This window comes from Malania oleifera, chromosome 9 (genome assembly GCF_029873635.1).
Source record: "Malania oleifera isolate guangnan ecotype guangnan chromosome 9, ASM2987363v1, whole genome shotgun sequence".
In the NCBI taxonomy this organism is placed as follows: domain Eukaryota; kingdom Viridiplantae; phylum Streptophyta; class Magnoliopsida; order Santalales; family Ximeniaceae; genus Malania; species Malania oleifera.
Genome location: NC_080425.1, coordinates 89,096,528 through 89,122,962, shown reverse-complemented (window position 1 = coordinate 89,122,962; position 26,435 = coordinate 89,096,528). Strand labels below are relative to the sequence as shown.

Sequence of the window (26,435 nt, the reverse complement as noted above, 5' to 3'; positions counted from 1 at the left end):
TATTTTAAAACTCGTGGATTAGAGACCGAAAAAAATTTTCGAATTGAATGCTTTGATGCTTTGTACCAACTAATTCTTTAAGTATGACAAAAGAAAATTTAGAAGAAATAAATTTTCAATAAGTTATAAAAATGCCTAATAATTATAATGCTGCAAAATGTTTATTGGATGTAATATTTAAAATTAACAATTAAACATTTTGCAAGACAAAGTTAAATTTATTATTTAAATTTAAATTTTAATTTGTAAAAAGGGAATTAAAAATTAAAAAAGGGAATTAACAATTTAAATTTTTAAATTTATTATTTAAATTTAAACTTTGCAAGACAAAGTTAAACATTTTGAAAGATAATAGCAGCATCAATACCTCTTCGTACGTCTTAATTTTTTTGTTTTTACTCTTTTTTATTATAGTTTGACTATCCACATACTAAACCAAATATTTTGACCCATCCTTTTGGTGTTTGAAAGTAGGATTTGGGTCAAATTGGATTATTGTTAGAATGCTTTTTTGTCTTAGTCACCCATTCATATTTAATTAGAGAATGTAGAGAAAACCATACTAAAGTTTTTGTAATTATACAAATTTATTGAAATGCAAAATTAACGATTCTTATATGTTGTAACTACATGCTGTTTGAACTTTAAATTTGGATAGTTAATTAAAGTATAAGTTTAGAGAAATCATGAAATAAACTTTAATTAATGATATACATACTCTAAAAATTAATATATCACTTAATCAATTATATTTTTTTATTAAAATTAATATACGTAATTAATTAATATACTTTAAGACAAATTGACTAGGAGTTTAATGGAGAGAACATATATTAAGTGCTCCCTAAGATTTTTGGTGCATGTAGTATATGGCGGTGAGGGGAAGTTAACGTGTAAATGTTTAGAGTGCTGAAACACGTTTACATCTGACGACGCACGTAAATGCATGCAGACATACAAATTTTAGCAATACGAATTTTGTAGTAAAAGACAATTGAATTTAAGAATTAACTTAACTAGACATGCAAATTTAGACGATACGAATTATGTGTCATTTTTTAGATTTGGCAGTATTGAATTCTTTAGAGATACGAATTATTAAATGATATATACAAAAGAAAGAAAAAAATAATCAATTATATACAAATGAAATCAAAACAATCAATGATATGCATACAAATAAAATGCAATTAAAGTAATGCTAAACTACTCCGTGCCGCAGCGAGGTCGTCTCCGGGGTCGTGGTGGCTGTTGTATGCGTCTACCCTCTCCCTGCTCGTCAACATCATCAGGTGTCCTGGCCCGTCATGCTGGATGTGAATCCTCTCCCCCAAGAGGTGCTGCATCATCATCATCAGCTATGCGTAGCGCACGCGGTGAGAAATGATACGATGTCTCAGGATGAGAACGAGGCGGCCTAGGGGGTGCATCGACCTTGACCTCATCGAAAAGATCGTTCAATAAAAATGACATGGATGGGGTAGCAGCAGAGTCGGATGGGGCATCAGTCGGTCTGCTCGATGGTCCGGCAATATGAGCTGCAGTGGAAGGCGCATAAGGCGCTGACGGGCCAAACAAGTACTCGGCCTGTACGACTAGTGGGGAGGACATCGGAGTCCCTGGACGACTAGAGGAGGCATGTCGTCCTCCTCGTACTGAAGCTGGTCGACCTCCTCGTTCTGGGATCCGTCGACCGTCCTCGTGGACGAGGTCCAGTGCAGCACTCATCAATCGGTGGATCGCAGGATCCGACGAGATCTGCTCTGCCTCAATGACTATGTCAGCCTGCAGGCTATGAACATATTTTATTAACGCATTCAAATCGGAACGTATATATAATAAAATGAGTTGTGGCATTAATCTTCTTACGAGGCTCAAATATACAGCTGCGGTCCTGTCGACGAAGCGGCGTGTGATAGACCTATACCAAGTGAAGTATGGGTCATCTAGACGTATCGGACTGTGCTCCGCCACTCCTCGTACGATGTAGTCTGGCCGATGCTCCCACGTAGTAACGAATATCGCGTGCGTACTCGACGAGTCTGTGACCCCTCGACCGCGTCCATCCATGCCGTGGAGATCGTCCCCAACAATATCTACCCCCGAGTCATAAATGGGGAGGGAATGACCTGTCGAAACCTGAACTGTCGCATGACTCGATCGGGGAGATACCACTCAATAATATGAAAGCATATGAGTGGCACTCGCGCTACCCACAGGTCCCTCCCGTCTGCATAGGCAGGCGGCATGTCGGCTAAAATCTCATTCGTGTAGGGCATCCATATAAACTGCAGTTAGACAAAACAAAAAGTTATGCGGACTATACACAACTGAAACAAAGAAAGAAATGCTTTCATGTGCTATACTTTAACTGATTTATACCTCATGCTCCTGGTGCATGTCCAACTCGAACCTGTACCAGGGCAATGTGTGAAGCGCAACCATCGATGCCCTCAAGTCGTCCCTCCATCTGTATAAGATGAAATCTAAGTTCCCAAATGCAACACTACTACATATTACGAATTAGTATTCGTAATAGTTATTGAGTGAATATATAGGGATAGATAAAATAGGTACTAACCGATATGCGAGCGGGAGAGGATCAACTGGACGACCGTCCTGACCCCTCTCAATCTGCAGGAAACCTCACCGCGTAGGCACGAATGAAGGAAATCTCTTCCAAGCCCAAACCTGGAGTAAGCGAAGGGGGCCCGCAATCTGTGTCTTCGAGTGGTGCGCGGCGCGACACATCTCCCTGTACAACCACGCCAATGTGGCGGACCCCCAACTGTACGAGTGACACGCTCTGAAGCCCTCAAGAAGTGGAAGGAACATAAGATGCGCATAACTGCCGGAAACATCCGAGAAGATCACCCCACAAATCAAACGCAACAAGTGGGCTCGTGCGTGGCATGCTATTTTCTGAACATCTGCATGTGCCGGGAGCTCACGAAACGCATCCCCTTCAAGGAACCGCATACGGATGCGTGCACCAACCAACTCGCTGTTAGGCGGAACAACGCCTAACAAACGCTCGCACATAGTACGCAGGGCGAGTCGACCCTGATGGTCTGTAGGTCCCTCCACTGGTCTGGCAGTGCGACCAATGACAGCGCACCCATCAATCGGCAACCCGAACAAAACAGTTACGTCCTGTAATGTGACGGTGGCCTCACCATGAGGTAGGTGGAACGTGTGCGTCTTGGGTCTCCATCGCTCCATGTGACAAGATGCCAATCAAGCTGGATATTAGCAATCCGATAAATGCCATAAAACCCCGCATCGCGTATCAGCTGGACAATGCGGGGGTCTGCCTCTAACCAATGCTCGGCAAACTGCGTGCCCTCTCTGCAGCACAGGGGCTCCGCATGCCCCTCAGCCCACCCTCGGCTGGCCCTGTGATGATCGCCCATCGTCAAGACGCTCGGATCGAATGGCCCTGGATCAATCCTAGAAATGCATCGTTGCATCAGAATAGGTATAAAAAAAAAAAGAAATGGTGTGAAATAGTATAAAACTGCATACGAAATCAACGCGACGGTCCCGCTGCATCGCCCGAGTGGGTCCTTCTCGGACACCTTGTGCGATTATGCCCTTCTTGATGACATATACTGCACGTGCTCCTTTTCCTACCTTCCTTAGCGTCCATCTCATTGTGTATACGGGAGGTCCTTGGACGACCTTTATGTCGAGCATACGCTGGATTTGCCTGTATAGTCGGTAAAAACGATGCTGGCCAGTACGCCTCGTGCATAATCAGTTGAAAATCCGCCGCATATGTCGCATAATGTTCGGCGGTGGTCCAACAAGGCTCAACGTACTGCATGGCGTTGAGTCGTGTCTCCGCACATGCAGCGAGAAGGTGGGAGCATGAAAAGTGTAAGGCTTGCCACTTCCCACACGAGCAGCCGTGCAAATCCTGAATGCGCAGCGTTTGCACGTTGTTTCCTTTATGAGGTCCCAACTGCGCAGTCGTGATGCTAAAAGTACCTCTAGACCGGTTGAACGTCGTCACGCGATGTCCGGTCGCCTTCAACTTCCTTCTTTCCATCGCAAACAATATATGAGGAGTTAATGCATTTCCTCCTGATATTGCATTACGAGCAGCCTCACGTCGGCTATTGAAATAATGTGCAACGCGATAAAATGTCAGTTGCACAAAGGCAGTGATTGGGAGGCTACGAGCGCCCTTAAGGACGGCGTTGAAACATTCGACGAGGTTTGTCGTCATGTTCCCATACCTTCTGCCCCCGTCGTGGCACTGAGTCCACATATGAGGAGCGATTTGATCAAAGAACGTCTTCGCGGGTTCCCCACCTTCATCGAAGATCTTCTCCATCCACATGTTAAACTTTCTGACCTGATGCTCCCTTCCCGCGTGCTCAGCCATTCGCTTCAGATTGACACTGTGCACTTTCGTGCTGAAGTTGCTTACAATGTGTCGAAGGCAGAATCGGGGGTGCGCACGCGGTGGCTGCCAATCGGGATTGTGAGACACTGCAGCGATGATCCCTGGATGCCTATCTGATATAAGGCAAATGTCGTCCCTATCGGTAATGGAACGAAGACAACACAGAAACCAATTCCATGTGTCCAAACTTTTCTCTTGCACAATAGCGAATGCAAGGGGAAATATTTGCCTATTTGCATCCGGGCACATCGCAATAAGGAGTTTTCCCTTGTACTTACCATACAAGTGTGTCCCATCTATACAGATCACAGGAGGACAGTGGGGAAAACCCTGAATAGATGCTGCGAATGCCCAAAAGACTGATACAAATGTTACGGTCTAATCGCTGCCGAGTATAGGGTTCCACCTCCACTTTACGACAGTACCAGGATTATAAGTGCACATTGCTTCCATCCACCTAGGCAACGTCTGATAAGACTTCTCCCAATCGCCGAATACTTGGGCAATTGCCTTCTGTTTGCCTAACCAAATTTTCTTATATGAGATGGAACAGCCATAACGACGATCTATGAATTCTTTCAATGTAGCGATTGAGGTCGACGCATCACCCCTTATCATATTCACAACCTCACTAGCAATAAGGGACGACGTGATTTGGCTATGGTCTTGCGAGAGGAGTTCATTCAAGCATGTGTGCGGACCACCATATTGAGTGATTTCGAAGAATCGATGTTTCTGACGATACATCGCACGCAGTCTCCAACTGCATTCAGAGTTCTTACACCTAACAACCCATAATAGTGGGGTCAACTGCAGGACGTAGAAGTCATGGTGCGTTCGAGCATGGTATATTCGCGCAGCAGCTATTAATTGATCTTTCGACCCGAATAGATCTTTCGACCCGAATAGCATCCCTTGACTCAGTTCTGATGATTCATCCCAACGAGTTACCCGTATAGGAAGCTCGTCACCATGGGACAAATCTGCAGCCTCTACGTCAATTACACCATACATAGGAGGTTCATCCATGAAATCTGCCGTATCCGTGCCATCGTTCGATTGACGGGGGGGTGGGTCGACATCATCGGGGAACTCGTTCGTCCCTTCACCAATTTCCTCCTTGTACGTGTCGTCTTGTAAATGAACATCGTTCGTGATGTTCATCCCCACGTCCAGCGCGTTGTTCGCTATTGCGAACAACGATCTTGGTTGTTCTGCTGAAACATCTTCGCAAACACCATGAAAATTCATATGGATAGTAGTTCCTTCATACGTCTGCGCCTCGAATGACGATCGTGGACATTCGTTCATATCCACAACAGGCATCCCACCAACATCTGCATCTTCTTCCTTCGCTTCAACCACGTGCTCAATAGACGTTCCCGGCTGCCCATGTGTGGCGACACCCATCTGAGGAATGAGTTCAACATACAGTTGCACAGTCAAATATGTCGTCCCTACGCAGTGTGCATCCAACACCATGCGCAAACCGTAATCACTAGTTACGGGAACAACCTCATAGAAGATTGTATCATGATGCCCCTTAATCGGGTATCTTTCGGTTAGCCGCAATGCATTTTGATTTGGATCAATTTGCAAATACTTGTATATCTTCGTATGCAATTTAGTTAATTTACACCTATGACCAATTCTAATAGGTTGAACTGGCGGAATACTATAACTAACACCGGTTTGGCCAGTTATAATGTTACCCCCCATGTACAACAATACCGGAACCGGAATACTGCTTGAACTTCCTGCCATCTAGATTGACGCCCGGTAAATATAAAAGATCTACGCAAAACAATAATTTTATGTATAAGTCGTATGCTAAGTGAATAGTAAACAAAAATTATTTTCAATACATTAATGTGCACATTATATTCTTTAAATGGGTTAGGGTACACTCATGTAATTATATGGGTCATAAATGGGTGACCCATTTAGACCCAAAAATTAAATGGATAAAACGGGTCTACCCACTTAAACCATCGGCCCATTTAAATTTTCAACCTAATCATTTATAATAGTATTTTATTTAATGTATCACATTTAAAACTATACTACGAGCAAGTAACTAGTATAATAGTTAAAATCTCTACGTGCATAACATAATTATGGATTGTTCAATTCGAACATTTATATAATTACATAAAGAATTATGAACGTAGTTTGACTTGGTTCGATTTTCAAACTAATTAATATGCATGCATATTCATAATTGCATAATTCGTTCAGTTTAGATATGCCCGTAATTATGTTGGTTTTTAATTCTAGTATTGGTTATACCTATTATTTGTAATTAAATTACATAATTAAATAATTAACATTATAATATTAAAATCTCCGGTGCATGATTTTATAATTATGGACCATTAAAATATAATATATGCATAATTACACAATTATGTGTATGCATGTAATTTTATTTGGTACGATTTTCCAAAAAAAAAAAAAAACTAATAAGCATACATGAACATACATTACATATTTGGTTCAACTTAGATATGCTTAAAATTATGTAGATATGTAATTATATTTTTAACTACACCTATCAATTGAAATTAAACTATAATTACGTAATTAATACCGTTATTTGGAAATCTCTGTACATAATTTTATAATTATGGACAATTCAGTACAACTATATTCATAATTACGCAATTATAAATGTACACAATTGGTTTGGTTCATATGCATGCAACATGCATGTACGTAATTACATAATTGGTATGGTTTAGATATGTCCATAATTATGTAGGTATATTATTATAATATTGGCTACACCGAGCTATCATTTGAAATTAAACTACATAATCACGTAATTAACATTATAATTTGAAAATATATGTACCTAATTTTTTAATTCTGAACAATTAAATCTGAATATGTACGTAATTATCTAATTGGTTTGATTTAGATAAGCATAATTAATAGTTTGGTTCAATTATCCAAACCATCTAACATGCATGCATGTACGTAATTATATAATTGGTTCGATTTAGATACGTCAAAAATATGTAGGTATGTAATTATAGTAGTAGGTACATATCATTAGAAATTAAATTACCTACATAACTACATAATTAACATTATTATTTAGAAATCTAACCACATACATAACTACATAATTAACACTATTATTTAGAAATCTATGTACATAATTTTGTAATATGAACAATTTGGTCTCAATATGTACGTAACTACACAACTATATAAATATATATATATGTAGGAATTGGTTTGATTCAGTTTTCCAAACTATTTTTTTCATAAAAAAAAGAATTTATGTTTAGAAAGAAGAGAAGCTACAATGTGCAGGGACAAGAAGTCCACTATAAAAAGAGAGAAAAAAAAAAGGAAAAAAAAAAAAGAAAACTAAAAAACACAAGATCCCAAAAAAGAACTAAACAAAATCAACTGAGAAACCCCCTTTTCAAAACCTTACCATCAGAATTTACCGAGCTCTTCAAATTTGCTAACCCTCTTTGACCTTTCACCTTTCAACTTTTACCACCATCAGACACACTTTATTTCCTCCAATATCACTCAACTTTAAATCCATTTTATCCTCAAGAATTTGAGCTTCTAAATCCTCCTTGAAAATCTCCTCCACTAGAATGAGAAAATTCCATCCCTATGCTGAAACTTATTCAACAACCCATCATTATCAAAAATTGAAGCTCCCTCTAGACCTTCCAACAGGCATGGATCAGCATAAGATAAATCCCCTATTTCATCACAGGAGTCAGAAACCTACCCATATTTTTTTGGAAATCTATCCAACAATAACCCCCCAGCACAATCAAAATCACTATTGTCATCACTTTCTAAATCTGAAACCTCATTTTAGCTTTTCTAATCTCATTTGAACCTACTGCAATCATCTCAACTTAGGAACTTTCACAATACTAAAGTCCCCTTTAAAACCTCTCCTTAGTACAGTAGTCGTTGACTCATCAGAATTTTCTCTCTTATCTTCAAATACCTTCTTCATTGCAGCACCCAAACAGACTGCCTTTCAATGAGCAAAAACCTTATTACCTTCAAATTTATCCATTTAAAGACAAAAAACAACACACTCCCCCAACGCTGCTTTTTTTCTACTCTTCTCCACACCACCTTCTAATACATTTTCGGAACTAGACACAATTTTATCACCACCTATTTCTATTAACATGTATGCATGTACATAATTACGTAATCACTTCAGTTTAGATATGTCCGAAATTATGTAGATACGTAAATATACTATTGGTTACATCTATCATTTGAAATTAAACAACATAATATGTAATTCTAAACTATAATGACATTATTAACTAAAAAAACTAACCTTCCTCTAGATGCAGAGCCAGAACCCAAATACTCGGAACGCGGCATGTGATATCAAACCAACTCAAAACATAAACAATTATCTCATGTAAATCTCAGTAAGTTAAATGAAATATTCACGTTATTTTTCTAAATATTAAATAACATACCCCATCTTCGGCTCTTAAATAGCCTCGCCTCGCCTTCGCCTTCGCCCGAACGGTCACCTGCCAACGCAACGGTCATCTGCAAGCTCGAAGGAAGGTCTGCAACTTTTCTTCTCTTCTCCTCTGCATGATTGTGTTCTGAGAAGGCTCAGGGAGGAATTCAGCGCGCAAAACAAATCTCGCAGGTTTACCACGTGTCACGATCCCTCGGAATCTCGAAGCCACACGTCGCCTCTCCGTTCGATGGCTTCTTAAATCTTGCAGGTTGGACCTGCGAGATTTACCACGTGTCACGATCCCTCGGAATCTCGTAGCCACGCGTCGCCTATCCGCTCGATCTCTTCTCAAATCTCGCAGGTTGGACCTGCGAGATTTACCACGTGTCATGATCCCTCGGAATCTCGCAGCCACGCGTCGCCTATCCGCTTGATCTCTTCTCAAATCTCGCAAGTTGGACCGGCGAGATTTCTTCACCCGTCGCCACACGTCACGTTACCCCTGTTTCTTTCTTTACCACGCGTCGATGGCAGAGTGGCCACCAGTTTAAATCTCGCAGCATGAAGCTGCGAGATTATGTGAGCATTATTTTAGGAAAAAATTTCCTTTTCAGAGTATTATTTTATATTTTATTTATTTTTAATTATAAAACGGGAAAAAACTCCAACGCCTGCTCTCTGGCTTCTTGCTCTTCTGCCCCAATCCATTGAATTCGCTACCTGCTCGCAGAAACTTTCTCCAAAACCCTATCGAATTCCTCATCGTCCAGCTCTAGATCCATCTCTTCCTCGTTTTGGCCTCTGGATTCTCTGCTTGGATCCTCGTTTCTTCCAACTAGGGCTTCCTTTTTTTCGTCGATGCCTTGACGATTTTGTTTGTTCTCAGCTTTGGTTTCGCTTTCGGTCTGCTTAGGTTTTAGTGCGGAAGCTGAAATTCTCGTACCTTTTTTTTGTTTGTTGTTTGTTTTCCTGTTTTTTGATTGGAATTTTGCGATGGATGGTAATAATTGGAGGCCTGCTGCTCAAACTCAAGCTTCAGCTGCAGCTCCAGCTCAAGCTCAAGCTCATGCTCAAGCTGAGCCACCGACCACCATGGACGCGGGCGATTGGAGGACCCAATTACGACCTGATTCACGGCAAAGGATTGTCAACAAGATGTAAGTGTTGTTCGTTCATTACGCGTTTCAAAATTACCAATTATGGTTTCCCAAATTCTGTGTAATAAGCAATATTAGTATCTGTATATGTATGGATACACATATACGCACGAGTGCACATATACACAATGATGGCGTTCGTGACATTAGGATAATAATGATTGTTGCACCTTGAACAGGACAGTAGATATGGTACTTTATGCACACGTGTGCACTTATACATTTTGATTGTGTTTCTGGAGATGACAATGGTGCTAATAGGTGCATCTGCAGTAGATATGGTGATCAATATACGCATGTGTGTGAATATATATTCATACATATACGGAAATGCACGCACATGTGCATACTGTTTGCTTTTAATGTGGCAAAGGATGATAATGGTACTGATATTTGTATCCTGAATGCGGGACAATAGATGTAATGATCGTTACATCTGTTAGGTAACAGGGATTTGTGTCTTTAATGAAGTATCTTAGATATTGTTTTACTAGAATTAGTTTGCGTTGAAAAACAATAGGTGGGCATTGTTGCAAAGCTGACAATGCACGGGGCATGTTGTAAAGATGAGACTTTGGCATTAAATACTGGGAGATTAAATAGAATAAAAGTATATGCTGTGCATTGTTGATTGTTGGTGCGGTGTCACCCCATTAATTTAAGGCATGCAATTTAATAGAATAAAAATTTGTTGCTTTGGTTTGCCTATGTTGGGACGATGACTTGATAATAAAAATTTTTGAGGATCATGATGGAATTGTTTTCCTTGCAGTGTGAAGTTTTGGATTACCAAAAGGAGTTCTATTTTAGAGTGGTAAATTTGTGTGCTTAAGCAATGCAAGTTTTCTGGGTTATAGGAGTTGGAATCCTGTAATGCACTGCAGGGTTAGACCTAAAATGCTTATTTTTTGAATTTAGGTTTTAGACCGCTTAAGAGCCATTTTGATAGAAGTTTATGTTGTGTGTGGTTTTGTGTCAAGAAAGTAGCGAAGACTTGAGCAGTGGCACCATTGTCTAACAAAGATGATTTAGCTTAAGCCTTGTTATAGTGCAGTGCCCTACATTGGCAATTTGTGACATATGATTTGAGGCTTTTTCAGGGACAGTAGGTGTCCAAGATGGAGAATTTTGTCTGGATGTGTTAGTTACTAGGTAAAATTTCAATCTTAACTTATAGAAGCGGGATTTTTGGTTTGATTAATTCAGAATGTTGCATTTTTATAGTGACATGGAACTTTAACGCCACCTAGGTATCAAACACGTGGCTTTAGGGAAAATCTGGGATGCACCAGCCCCTTGCTATTGTGCAAGAAGAAATGTTACAGTTTGATGGTGATGGTTCCATTCTTAGAAACGTAGATAAAATTCACTAATTTGTCCTGACTCTATGAGTTAAAATTAACTCTTGCTGGGTGGAGATCCAAACCTTTAATGCATCAATATGAATATATATTTTATATATGATTATGAATGTATGAGAGAATATTTTGATGCATGATGATGTCATCTCATTTGGATGGTCTTTCCAATTGGCTCTTTTTGCTTGTTTTTATTTGTGTATATTTCAAATTTTTTCTTCCTAAAGCTTTACGAGACTAGGTATAAAGTTGATGAGAGGGTTAAAGGAATAAACTAGTTGGAGTTTGGCTTAACATGGCATCTTTTCTGGTGAAGTTTTCCTACTTTTGGCATTCCCATTTCTAATGAAAAATAATTTAGTCTTTGTTTATATTTGAACTTTTGTGTTGGATTTAGAGTATTGTGAACTTCTGTAGGTTCTAGTGGCCCAGGGGCTTACCGCATTAAAGGATGTGAAAAGTATGGGTGTAGCCTGTTTCAATTAACCTAGTTTTGGGATTAGAATAGCTTTAAACTTCTCTTGTTTATCACAATAACGCTATGAAGACTGAAAGGACCCTTAATTTTTGTGGAACCTAATAATTTATATTTTGAAACAAATGAAAATAACAACGAGGTTGGAGATTGATGCACTTTGAAAATAGTATGTAGGTTGACTGCTTATTTTTGCATTTAATATCAATTGTTCTTCTTCTATTTTGGCCTTTGAGATGGTCAAAACTTTCTATTCACAGTTACAAGACTCAAAGTGGTTTTGCTATTACGTACATCGCTCATTTTTTTGTATCTGGCTATTTGTATATTCATTTCTGTTATTGGGAAAATGCGGTTCCTGTTCACTGTGCATTAAAAAATTTTGGTTTTGAAAAAAAAAATTCAGTTTTAAATTTGTGACTTTTGTTCTACCAAAAGTCTTGAAATTGAGGAATTATGAGGGACAAAAATGTAGAACTCATGAATGGTTCTGGTGAATGCTTATAGCAACAGCAATGAGCTGATAACTTCTGATTTTTTTTTTTTGGATAGAAAAAAAATAATTATTAATAGAGAGATGAGAAGTACAAATGGGAAGGACAAGGTATCTTCCTAAACTCATAGGACAAATAACAAGAAAAGAAAAAGAAAAAATGACATCAAGACCACCCTCCAATCATGTTGTAATTTGTAAGTCACCCAACGAATCCCCCTAAAAATATTAAAAGTAAAAACCCCAAACTGAGGCCTGGAAAACGATTATATCCCAAAGAAAATGATTGTAATTGTTAAAAAAAGTGTCTCATTTATTTCTTTCCACAATACCCAAATTTACCTTCATGAAGTCTTCTGCTTCATGCTTCTCTCAAGCCAATAGATAATTTAAAATACTAATATGAAAAACTTTTGTGGTTTGTCACTGTATAAGACTTCATACCATCTTAGGATATTTGTGAAAGAATTATTTAAAATGTTTATACAAAAACCTCTTTATTTTTGTTTTCAATTTTTTAAAGGGTCATATTTGATATCTTGCTTCTATCCCGCCCCCACCTCACCCCGCCCCCCGCCAAAAAAAGGGGGGGGGGGGGGGAAGATATCTTGCCCTGGGAAGAATTTCTTTATTACTCTTAACAATTTAATATTTTTGGAATGTTTGCATATACTTATTTTACAAGTAAGTATGTTTTCATCTCAATTATTATTGGCTTGCTTTTTAAAATTTAATACCTACTAATCTTGTAACCAAATTTTGGTCATGCATTAAGTGAAGTTACACATCCCTCAGATATCTATGCATTAACCTTGTGATTAACCATTTGTTTGCTATAAAATTTCATTTAGTCGAAATGGATGTAGTTTAGTAGATTTTTTATTATGTTATAAGAAATCTTGGTTTTAGTTTCAAAAAATTATTTCTAATTTTAAAATGGGTTAAACTAGTGCACTGTGAATTTCAATTATCTAATGGACTGAATTTTTCCAGGAGAAAGAAAAGGTTTAAAAGAGAATAATGCCCTGGGGCCTATGATTCCCCCCCCCCCCAATAGTAAGTGAAGCTGAAAATGAATTGCACCTTGGGTTGCTAGCACATGCACAAAAGAAAATTCATTTGCTAGCGAAAGAATTGTAAATAAAATGCAGATACCTTCCTTGAGGTTTTTGAATTTGGCACTAACCTCTTATGAGGTTTTTAAAAGTGCACGTTACATTTCCTTTTGTGGTTGACTCCCTTACAGCTAGTTCACTGTTTTTGAAGTGTTTTTTTCTTTATTAAATCATTAAAATGACAATTCTGTCCTTATATACATTTTTATTTACTTTAACTTTAACATCATTTTAAAATTAAAAACCTTTTACATTACAAAGTTTCTTCTATAACATTTTTTCGTGATTAATATATTTTCATTTTAACTTTAAAAGACATCATTCTTAAAATTAAAAAACTTGAACATTACAAATTTTCTCATTATAACATTTTTTCGTTATTTGGACATTAAATGAATGACAAATTTGCTTTTGTATGATAATTTTTTTTTATTCAACATCAAGAATTGTCATTTCAAAAACTTAATGAGTTTAGAAAATTCAAAATTCGACTTGATGTAGGGGTAGAATTGCAAATAATAATTGTTTTAATTTTTATTGTACAAAGATAACACTATTATATTAAAAAAAATTTTAATTTTTTAAAAAAAATGACAAATTGATGTTTGACTAAAAAAATTAGAGGGGTGAAATTAAAATTTTATTGATCTAAACAAGAAAAAGCATTGTACTAATGGTCAACTAGTGGTAAGGAAGTTGACAGTAAGTGGAATTAAACTTGAGGGGAGAATATTGTAGTTTTTGAAATCTCAAGGGAGGTTTCTGCATATTACTATTTTAAGTATTGTAGTTTTAGGCAAATGTTGGGCGAGTTCAGAGGCAGTGGAGGATTTGTTGGTTGTTTCTGTTCTTGGTTTTGGCAGGAATAAGGATAGGGAAAGCACTCTGCAAATGTGCCTTTCTGGCTGTATTTGGGGGGTTGTGGATGGAGCGTAATGCGCTTATCTTTTAGGGACGATACATTAATTGGCTTCTCTTTGTTGTGTGGGACTGGAATTCTAAAGTGGTGAGCTTTTCTGGTATTCGGTGTGGTTGGCGCTTTGTGCTGGATTGTTAGTCTGCATTTTACGTGTTTTTTAAAAGTTCTATGGTTTTTTTTCTGTTTTTATTTATCTGGATCTTTCCAGATTTTTTTAAGGAGATATCTTGTTCTCCTGACTGTATATTCTTGATCTATTAATGAAATTCTTCTTTACTACCAAAAAAAAAAAAAAATGCTAGAAATTTAAATCTTTAAACCATCTATTTTTGGGCACATGAAGCTCAAGTTATGCTACCTCTCCAAGGGAAATGTTGAAAAATCACTGGCATTGATCATACCATGAGCATTTAGCTTTGTGCGCGGCGCCTAACTAGGCATTCTTTTTAACTGTCTGATGAAGTGGAAAACTCTTTATAGTAACTAGTAAGTTGGTTTTCTTGTTATCCTTCATTTTGGATTAATAGCTTTCAACTATATATATACTGCTAGATGCAGCTTGGCATCTGATAAGGGCAACAGATATTGGCTATTGAAAACCTTATTGGAGCTAGTATTATATTAGAAAGAGAAGCCAATATGATGGTGTGCGTCAACCAGTTAAGGACCTGGGCGCAAGGATATGCAGAAGAACATTTTTGAGTTGTTCATTGTATGCTGACTTTGCCCTTCTTTAGCTTTGTAGGAAGTCAATTCCTCGAAGCTCATGGTTTTTGGCTTGTCAATGATTGACCAATTGGCAATTATTGCTGTCAAGTTTAATTCAACTCTAAACAAGACTTACTTGTTGCGTTGTGCTCACATAATGGGTCTTCTGCCAATGTAGGACAAGTTGTGGATTCGGACTCTGGAAAGGTTTATTATATGGGTTTTTTCGTAAGATCTTGTGTTAAATTTCATTACAAGGCTTATGAAGGATGAATATCTAGAATAAAATCATATTTAGCAAGACAATATGCATGTTTGTGTGCACACACACACATGATATGGATTAGAAAATATAAGCCATGGTTTTCGGTTCATCAAAGTTGGGTCTATTGAAAGACTTGAATTCATGATTTGAAACCATAATGGCCTTGGTGCCTTTACTGTTGTGTTGTAGTAGCTGTGGGTTAAATGCATTAACCGTGTAATTTCATTTTTGCATTATATGTAAAATTGTGTATTACAGCCTAGATTGACATATTAATGCTTTAAATATATTTTTGATCCTCTTTTTTTGGAGAAGTATATTTTTGGTAATTTTTTTTTTATCAGCATGTGTACAAAATATGTTATAATCAATCAGATTTATTTTGGTCTTAAGCCTTGGATATTGGAACTACAGCTTCATTTTTCAGATTGACTGACTTAAGAGAAAAATATGTTGATAGTTTTTCTTTTTTTTTTTTTCATGACCACAGATTTTTGACAGATAGGTAAATTAAGAAACATAGCCATTTGATGATTTAGCATATTCATGTAGTAATGTGAACATGTGTTTAATAAATTAAATAATGTACCTATTAGATTATTAGTTAATTCGTTAATAATTAACATGTTCTTGCAAGTCTATGCAGAATCCAGTCTGCTTCCTTATATAAAATAAATTCTTTTATTCAAATACTCATATTACTAAAGCTTAACATAAAAACAAGAATTAAATTGATTTACAGTTAGGAAACTAATTCTACCTAATCTTGTTTACTCAAGTAGTAATGATAAAGCGAGTCACAAATTCATATTAAATATTTAAATCTAACTGTAAATGGGAAAAACAAATAAAATCAATGAAGCATCAATGGAAATATCGCACTCTGAAAGACAATTTTTCTTATAATGAACAAAAATCTGAGCATGCTAGGCCCAAAATAAATCAAGAGCTCCCTTAAAATCTGGAAAAGGATAAACTGTAGCTCATGAAATCCAACCTCAAATATTTACGCCTCATTTATTTTAATCTTAACTGTCAACGAGTATACATTTGGTTTTGGAAAACTCTTTCTAAACTTAATTAACGAAAAATTTAATAAAAGCAAAAGAAGTGACGATTTAGGAAAGCTGTAAAGAAGGTGACATTTTGTCGTTATTTGGGAAATTGAAAATGGAAAATAAGAACCATATTCCACACTGAACAGCATACAGAATAATAATAAAGAAAAATTTTAACAAACAGTCTTTTATGATATCTTCCATCAGTCCTAGCTCACTTGTTCAGATTATACTTTAAAGGCTCAATCCTGAATGCTTAAGATGGATAACTATCTTTCCAGCAATAACACTGCTGTTTTTAATATTAATTTTTTTTTTCTTTTGGGTAGTTATTGGATTAGGAAAGAAACTGAGAAGGGAAGGGTGTGATTTGAAACTTAAAATAAGGTTCTTCAGATGATGTTTATTAGGCAGTAGAGATCTAAGTTATGCTAGCTTGCTTGGGTAATCTATAGTCTATTCTATGCCTTTCTTAGAAAGATGCTCACATGAAAAGCTGCCAATCATCAAAATTCCCATCTCTAAAAAGATGCCTATTGTAGTTGAACATTTGAGGCTTTTGAATGCTCAAATTTGAACAATTATATGTCCCATGGTTACTTTTGTTCTAGCATTAAAAACTGCGTATTCGATTTATTTTGGTTCGATTTTTATGCAGCTACATATTTTAGTTTGAAATTTTGTTGCCCACAACTGCAGATCCCCTGCATTTATTAGCAGTAACTTCTTTGCTCTGAATGGTTCATAAACTATCTAAATCGATTGGTTTATGGGTGCAGAATGGATACTTTAAAGAGGCATATTCCCTTTTCAGGCCAAGAAGGGTTGCATGAACTGAAGAAATTTGCTGTCAGGTTTGAGGAAAAGACATATTCTGCAGCGACAAACCAGGTAAATTTGCCATGCAAGGGTCTCATCTGTTTTGTAACAAAATGTTGCATTGGAGCCTTCACATCCTCAAATCTGACATCCTGACAACCCCCCCCCCCCCCACCCCCAACAAAAAAAAAAAAAAAAAAACCAAAAAAAGGACTTAAAAAGAAGGGGAAAAGCATGCGTAGTTACAAGAAACAGGAGCAGATGATGCTTTAGAAGTGAGTATGCGGGGGAGATATATGTCAGTTTAGAAAGCATTGATATAAATTGTAAATTATATATGATATTGGGAAATTTATATATGAAACTATGACATAAACATAGAATCTTGTCAAAAGTAGAACAGAAGAGTTTTTTCCCATTTTATTATTATTTTATAATAATATATTAAATAATACTCTGTTCGGGAAAATTATTTCCAGAATGAAGCTCACGTAATCTCGCTGCTTGATCTAGCGAGTTGGATCAAGCAATGAGATTTGCCACGTGTCAGGAGCAGCTTATTTTTCAGGCAAATCTCGCTGGACCAAGCAATGAGATTTGCTTGCCACGGTTGAGATCCATGACGGTGGCTTCGTTCTATTTGGCCACTCTCTGCCAGGCTTCGTCGATCGGTGTTCCCAGGGACAGCAACGCTGGCGGTCTGAGCGATGGAGATGGCGAGGAAGTGCAGAGCAAGTTCAGCGGATGCTTTGGATCTCTGGGATCCTTGGAGGAATCCCTTCCCATCAAGAACCCTGCTTGCGATCAAGCACTGGTTGTCAAGAAACTACAAATCATCATCATCATCATCAAACGGCTTCTACTGCTCCCCAAACCCAACCTCCATGCCCATTCTCCAGGCCTTCGATGAACACGAAGAAGAAGAGGACGAAGCTGCTGATGACGAGGATGACGAAGCTGAAGGGAGGAAGCTCAGAATTGGCCTAAAATCACAATATCAAAGTTGTTTCTCACTCACAGATCTGCAGCATGCTTGATCTTATCTCTAGTTTTCTGTCTCAATGAAAATATAATATATTATATTATACATAATTATATATTATATAATTTTATAAATAAATAGATTATCCTTTTTAGTTATTTTAGCGTATTTGAATTTCCAGCTAGCAAGCAGACCATCTATTTCCGTTGACTTGTTTTCTCATTGTATCTAGGTTTTTTGGGTGCGTGTGTGACCATCATTTCCCTGCTCTGTCCCAACTCTAAATAATATATATATATATATATATATAATTTATTAATATGTATATAGATACATATATCTTTATGGTGCAACTTCTAACCATGACAAGTCAATTGGGTTTCTCTGTCCATGCCAAGAAAAGATTACAACTTGAACAAGAGAATAAAAAAAACTGATATTACATTTTAATGGGGATCTAGATAGATACCCAGTCAATTGGGTTTCTCCACCGACGAATATTTCTCCAACATCAAATTGTCAGACTCTTCCTATGAACATTCTGAGAAACAGAACGTGATATCAGACTAAGGGGAAGAACCCACATCGGACATAGCTGGCAACGATGAGTTTTCTTGCTTTAAATCCTCCGACGCCGAACTCTCTGATTTTGGTTTTGGTGAATTATCAAAGACCATCTTCGCCGAGGGAGTTGTCGTCGCCGAGTGTCACGGTCCGACTTTTTCACACCGTTGTGAAGGGCCGTGCGGCGCTAGCTAAAACACTCTTGCTTAATTAGCTAGCCTATTGTTTACCAACATTCATCTACGAAGCACTTTCATTAACATTCAATCAGATAGCAGAGGAAATAATAATCAATTCATGAAAGCCGTGGCAATCAAGCAGCAAATATTGAAGCAAACGTAATTTATTAACAAATCCTCCGTTGACATGTTGTACTTAGCGAGGGAGGCAAGTAGGCTAAGCACGTTGACAATTGCTAGTGAGTTTTACAATGACAGATGAGCACTCACCCTCCCCTAAAGAACTTTTTGGGCCATTCTCACTCTGGCACTAGGAAACATCAAAGTGACCGAGGAGTCATATTGCCTTATTTGGCTTACAATGAAATAAATACTGGAAAATAACCCTACACTAGTATTTACATGATGGAAACCCATCCCAAACATACGAGATAAGCGGTCATAGGCAAGCATAATGCCCTGAACAAGCTTAGCCCGTGACATTCTCCCCCATTTATGCGATCGACGTCCTCGTAGACTTTTGGCGATAGGTACACTTCAACTTTGTCCACGAATGGCTTCAAATCTTCCGCAGAAATCCAGCTGATTTCTTTATCATCAAGGCACTTCCACTTCACTAGGAACTTCTGTCGCTTCTTCCTTGAGGATAGGAACTTTCTGTCTGCAAGGATCTCTTCAACTTCATGTCTGTCAAGTTGCACTATCTTCAACTCTGCGCTATTTGACTGACTCCCGCTCAGGTCGTTGATGTTGGCGTTGAATGGCTTGAGGCAATTGACATGAAACTGCGGTCTTCTCTCCTGTTCTGCCCACTTCTTCATCTGCTTAGAAGCTTTCTCCAGATAGGCTTGGGCAAAGTCTGCATTCTGTCTCCCTTCACTGGTGAAGATGTACGCCTTAGGACTTTTTCGTTTGTATGGCTCGCCCACTGTGTGAGGTAACAGTGGCAGCTGGCCTGTAACAAGCACGAAAGGGCTCTTGTTGGTTGTTGAGCGCCTTTGGGCGTTGTCACAGAATGGAGCCACATCAAGTAGTTGCACGCCATTCTTCTGGTTGTCGTTGACAAAATGGCACAAGTACTCATCTAGCAGCTCTCTGAATCTCTTCATCTGTCCGTCTGTCTGTCGATGATAACTCGAAGAGATGTCAAGATGTGACCTGAATATCCTGAAAAACTCTATCAAGAAGTTGTCAGTGAACATTAAATCTTGGTCACAAATAATAACTTGGGGAACACCCCAATGTTTCACAATAGTCACAAGGAACAATTGTGTCGTCTCCTTTGCCGAACAGTACTTTGGTGCGGCCATGAAAGTACCATACTTCCTCCGCTCCCCCTTGTCTTGTTGGCAAGTGAGACAAGTTTTGGTATAATCAACCACATCATCCCGTGTGTGCAGCCAATAATACCTCCCCAGTAGTCCTGTTATTGGAGTCATTCTCCGCGAATACCCCTCAACGAACTTCCTGCAATATCTAGTAAGGCCAAGAAAGGAACGCAACTCCTTCACTGTCGTGGGGATCTTCCGTTCTTAAATCATCCTTACCTTCTCCATACCCCTCCGGATATGACCTTGTTCAACGACTTGACCGAGGAATTTGTTGCTCCGCCTAGCGAAAGAGAAATTCTCCTTCTTCACATTCAGACTGTTTCCTTTCAGCCTGTCGAACACCTTCCGTAGATGCACTTAATGTTTCCTCTGAAACGACACCGATGCTCCCAACGGTGTTTTGGAAGGGCGAACACATCCCGCTTCCACTTCATCAAGCTGTTTCCCCAACTCTACTATCTCTCGAGGCGCAATCCAACATGGCCCTTTAGCAGGTGGTTTCACTCCTGATAACAACTCGATCTCTTGCTCCACAGTCCGTCGTGAAGGCAAATTTTGAGGCAGCTTATCCGGCAACACCTCCTTATCCTCATCCAACACCACTTGGATGGTCGTAGGCTCCACCTCCTGGCTTACTTATTTGTCTACCACCACCGTGGTTAGACGTGTCTGCTCACCCTGACCCAATCCTTCATTGAGTTGTATGGCTGAAAGGGACTTCCCGTCGTCTCCTTTCGTTGCAACGACTTGCACCATGCACGAGTGATCTCCCATCAGACACAGGGAACCAGCCGAAGGCATCAGCACTGCCCTCGTCCCCATTAGGAACTCCATTCCTAGAATGACTGGATAGTCATCCAATGGCATTGCTGTGAAATTCGCATGACCTTCCCACTGTCCAAGCTTTATAGCCACTTGCTTGGCTACTCTTAAAGTAGGCTGGACTATAGAGTTAACTGCTTTCAAGCGTCCTGTATCATTCTCTAACGATAAGTTGAGTCTTCCTGCTTCCAACTGCGAAACAAAATTATGAGTAGCTCCCGTATCCACCATAGCGCGAGTACTCTTCCCATTTATCCTCAAGTCCACAAACATTAACCCTTTTGCTGGTGTAACTTTCGGTGTTTTTGCCTGCTTTTCCAATGCGTTCACCAACCGCACTGAACCCACCCTTGGGGCATCATCCTCTTCCCCATCGTCTTCCATTGCCTGTTCTACAATGGAAGCCTGTAAGGCATTAAGTGATGCTTTGTGAGGGCACTCAAAAACTCTATGAGGACCTCGACACAAGAAACACTCAATTTTACTCTTCCCCTTTCCATTGGGTGTGTTGAACCCTTGAGACGACGAAACTTCCTGTGAGGTTGATGATTTAGAGTCGGCTCCCCCACTCTTGGGTTTGCCATTCTTGAAAGACTTTCCACTGTTTCCCTCTCCGCCAAACCGTTTGGACGAAGCGGTCTCATCACTAGCGTAGTCTGTCAAGCGCTCTGCAGCTGCTTGTGCAGTTGACAAGTCTTGAACCCTTTGCCTATGAAGTTCAATTCTTGCCCACGGTTTCATCCCCTCTAGAAAATAGAACAACTTGTCCTTCTCCAACATATCCCGAATATCCAACATTAAAGCAGAAAATTGTTTCACATATTCACTGATTGACCCCGTATGCTTGAGATCTCTTAGTTTTCTCCTTGCATTATACTCAACGTTCTCAGGAAAGAATTGGGCCTTGAGCTCTCTCCTCAAGTCTGCCCAACTATCAATTACACAGTTTCCATTTTCAATTTCTCTGTACTTGGTACGCCACCACAGTTTGGCATCACCAACCAAGTACATGGTTGCAGTATCCACCTTTGCCTGTTCTGAGGCCATCCTCACAACGCGAAAGTATTGCTCCACATCAAACAAGAAGTTCTCTAACTCCTTGACATCTCGGGCACCCCCATACGTCCTGGGTTCTGGCACCTTGGTTTTGCTAACTCCCGGAGTGTTGGAGTTCCCCATAGCAAGAACCATCACATTTACCTTTGCATCCAAATCTGCCATCCGGGCTTGCAAAGTTTCCACAGTGTGGCGAAAGTCCTTTGACATGTCGCCTATCAAACCTGCTTGATGTTTTTGTGATCCCCTCACTTCATCAACAAGTTCTCTCATCTGAGCCACCTTCGCGGCCACAGTGTTGGTTGTTTCCTCAACCTGTGCTTCCAGCACGCTGATCCTCTCAGCATTGTTTGGTGTCATGGTCGCTTACCAAAGCTTCCCAAATCCAACAACGAAGGCAATCGAATTCACGTAGCAACTCAACCTTGGGCTCTCACCAAGTGTCACCGACTTGGCTCTGATACCAAATGTCACGGTCCGACTTGTTCACACCGTTGTGAAGGGCCGTGCGGCGCTAGCTAAAGCACTCTTGCTTAACTAGCCAGCCTATTGTTTACCAACATTCATCCACGAAGCACTTTCATTAACATTCAATCAGATAGCAGCGGAAATAATAATCAATTCATGAAAGCCGTGGCAACCAAGCAATAAATATTGAAGCAAACGTAATTCATTAACAAATCCTCCGTTGACATGTTGTACTTAGCGAGGGAGGCAAGTAGGCTAAGCACGTTGACAATTGCTAGTGAGTTTTACAATGACTGATGAATACTCACCCTCCCCTAAAGAGCTTTCTGGGCCATTCTCACTCTGGCACTAGGAAACATTAAAGTGACCGAGGAGTCATACTGCCTTATTTGGCTTACAATGAAATAAATACTGGAAAATAACCCTACACTAGTATTTACATGATGGAAACCTATCCCAAACACACGAGATAAGCGGTCATAGGCAAGCATAATGCCCTGAACAAGCTTAGCCTGTGATACCGAGGAAGCCACCTTCGCGTTCTTCTTCCTTGTGTTACCTTATTTCTGGGAATTGGCCAGACTTTGGCAAATAGTTTGAAGCTTCGTGTCGAAGGAGGAATGGAGAGGCTTGTAGTCACCAAAGTCTCCGGCAGCGTGAGAGGGCTAGAGATTCGGAAAATTGAGTCTAGAAAAATCTCCCCTAAGCTTGTATGCGGCCTTTTCATAAGCCAAAGCAGCTTCTTCGACGATATCGAAGGTCCCAAGCCAGAGTCGCGTTCTGTTCTTGGGGATAGATTTATACATATATCTAAGTATATGTATATAAAATTAAAAAAACCAGCTATCATGAAAAGTAGATTGGTTTGCCCCTAGGCAGCTTCCACAATGGACTCGTAGCCGGAGAATCACTGGATGCCTAGAAAAATTGAGATCACAGTGAGAATCTAAAGTACGGGGTAGGGAAGAGGGTACAGAAAGCTCGTGCTTGATCTCCAGATTTCTCACGCTCTGCCACCGCTTATGGAGCTTAAAGAGCGGCCAACGGGGACCCATTTCTTCTGCGGCTGGTTTGGCGGCGGCGTGCCTCGCCAGGATGATTACGGGGAGCTTTTTGGCAGATGGGTCGTTCGTGGTGGCACCGGTGAGCCTCTGCACAACGGCATGGAAGGTGGAGGGATCGACTTGGACGAAGGTGGTGTTGGAGGAGTCGTAACAAGGGATTGCTAGGAGCTTATTGGCGGCGTTGTTTGAAGCCATGAGAGAGAAAACAAAGTAAAGAAACAGAGACGGAGGAAATAGAGAGTGAAATGGCGAGAGAGAAGAACACATCCATGCAAATGTCCATGCAAATTTCGCTGGACCATTTAGCGAGATTTGACTGTCACACATCAACACACGAATTCTCCTAGTCGTTTAAATCTCGCTGCTTGATCTAGCGAGATTTAAACAAATCTCGTTGGACCAAGAAGTAAGATTACGTGAGCGTCATTTTCGTAATAATTTTCCCAAATAGGGTATTATTTAATATATTATTATAAATTATAGGACTATACATGGTTCGGTGCAGTTCGGTTTAGGTCAGAACCGAAAACCGAATCAAAATTTTCGGTTTTGGGATTTCTGAACCGAAACCGAACCGAAATTATGCTTTAATTGAAAACCGAAAATGTGGCGGTTCGGTTGCAGTTTTTTGGTTTTAAACATATTTTTTTTATAAAAAAAATAATCTTTATTTTTCATAAAGTTGTTGAAAATTTATTGAGCATTTTAATTTTTTTTATAGGGACTCATAATTTAAAAAAAATAAAATTTGTTGGGCACTTTTAACAAAAATAACTTTATTTTTCATAAAGTTCTTAAAAATTTATTGAGGATTTTTATTTTCTATAGTGGCTATATTGCTATATGGCATGCTATATTTTTACTAGTCATATTATATATATATAAATCAGTTTTTTAGTTTTTTTCGGTTCAGTTTCAACATAAAATCGAAACCAAACAATTTAATTTTTGAAAACCGCAACCAAAACCGAAAATCGAACCGTTTATGGTTTTGGTTTGGTTTCGGTCCGGTTTTCGATTTTTCGGTAATTTTTGTACACCCCTAATAAATTAATAATAAATTGGGAAAAAACTCCAGAACAGAAAGTAACATAATTATGTAAAGATTGTAACAATAATGCCGAAGGAGTTGCAAATTTTATTGCAATGGCAGCCCTAGTTAATAGGTTCTTATGCATACGACTTACCAAAAATACTTTTGGGCTTGTAATGATGAGAGCAAAGTTCGGTCATGGTTGGATTGGGATTTTGCCTTGATTGGAGGGAGGCTTGGCTAAGGTTCTGTTAGAATGCTGAATTGATGCTCCAAGGTGGAAGCATCCCCTGCGAGAAGGTTCCCGTAAAAAACTCTTTGAACCACCTCTCTGCCCCCTGACACATGGCATTCATATACCTGGACGTGCACGCCGCTGTGCACACCCAGGCTCTAGGCATGTTGGGGCATGTGTTGCTTGTGCAATGAATTAGCATGCCTTAGTATATTTTTGTTAGTTTCATATAAATAAAGGAGTAGGAGTGCCTTTCATCTCTCTTTCTCAATTGTGAAAATGGTTATTATTTTTTACAAACAACAAACCTAACGTTGAGTCCCACTAGGTGGGGTTGGCATGGTTATTTATCCTTTTCATTAATTGCTCTTGTTTAGTTTATCGTTAATATGCTTAAATAAAAAGGCTTTTTAGGAAAGATGTGTCTGTTTGAGTGAATTTTTCTTTGTTTTTTTTGCACACACATGGAGACGCGTGAAGTTGTGCAAGTCTGTGCATGTTGTCAGCTGCGTTTAAATGGTTTTGAGGTCGAATTATATCAGTTCTAACACTTTATATAATGCAAAATATGAAGAAAGAATCTTTTGATAACTCATGGGAGATTTAAAAAAAAAAAAAAAAAGAATTTCAATGCAAAAAGTGAAGAAAAATTTTTGATAATGAGAGAGAGAGCGTGTGTGTGTGTGGGGCATGCTTGAGTCTTTATTATGTATCATTAATTACTTACAAAAAAACATATATATATATATATATATATATTTGTAATTTCAGTCGGATTATCTGAGGAAAATATCACTGAAGATGTTGACGCTGGAGTCGAAGTCTCAGAATCCAATACCACCGAATGCTCCTGGTACTAAGTAGGGAAAAAGGCCCAAGCTTTAATTAGTATTGAATATTTAGACATGTCAATTTGTAAAAAAGATCATTGTAGAATATTATTATATACCGACACATATTTACAATGCGGTTATTGTGGTCAAATTGTGTTAGCATCGTCATATTTGCTATATTTCATATTTTTTTTATGCACGCCTGATGTTATTGTGATCTTATTATTTGAAACTATTTATTAGGTTATCCATTTTTTTTTAAAGTCAATAGTTATATTCAGGCTTATGCTTGTGTTGAAAACATCAATATTCTTACGACATTCTTGTAAGATATTTACAGTATAATCCCAACTAGTTACCTTTGGCTTCTGATTACATGTGCGCCAACTAGGGGGCAATCAGATTGCATGTCATGTTTGACTAAGAGTATTTATGGGCGATACAACACTAGTTAACCTAATATTCAACTCTTTTTGGGCTGTAAGTTGGCTCTATAAATTCGCCACTTAGGTTGAATCACTAACCGGGTCAACCTTTTTTGACTCATGTGTAGTCTTATACCATTAGCAATAGATGTAGATAAATGGCATAAAGAAATTTACATTTTGTTTTT

General features: G+C 38.7%; 1 protein-coding gene across 3 annotated transcripts; it reads left to right on the top strand.

Moving 5' to 3' along the window:
- Positions 1–9,541: 9,541 nt before the first annotated feature.
- On the top strand, positions 9,542–26,021 carry LOC131163638 (mediator of RNA polymerase II transcription subunit 15a-like). 3 transcript variants are annotated; one of them, XM_058120271.1, is made up of 3 exons: positions 9,542–10,045; positions 17,216–17,327; positions 25,761–26,021. In XM_058120271.1, exons 1-3 carry the CDS (start codon positions 9,882–9,884, stop codon positions 25,851–25,853), a joined length of 369 nt encoding a protein of 122 aa, XP_057976254.1. In that variant the 5' UTR covers positions 9,542–9,881; the 3' UTR covers positions 25,854–26,021. The 3 variants fall into 3 exon arrangements, with proteins under 3 accessions (XP_057976254.1, XP_057976256.1, XP_057976255.1); XM_058120273.1 differs by having other exon boundaries at positions 9,561–10,045; positions 17,251–17,327; XM_058120272.1 differs by lacking the exon at positions 25,761–26,021 and adding an exon at positions 17,735–18,395 and having other exon boundaries at positions 9,566–10,045.
- The last annotated feature ends 414 nt before the right edge of the window (positions 26,022–26,435 follow it).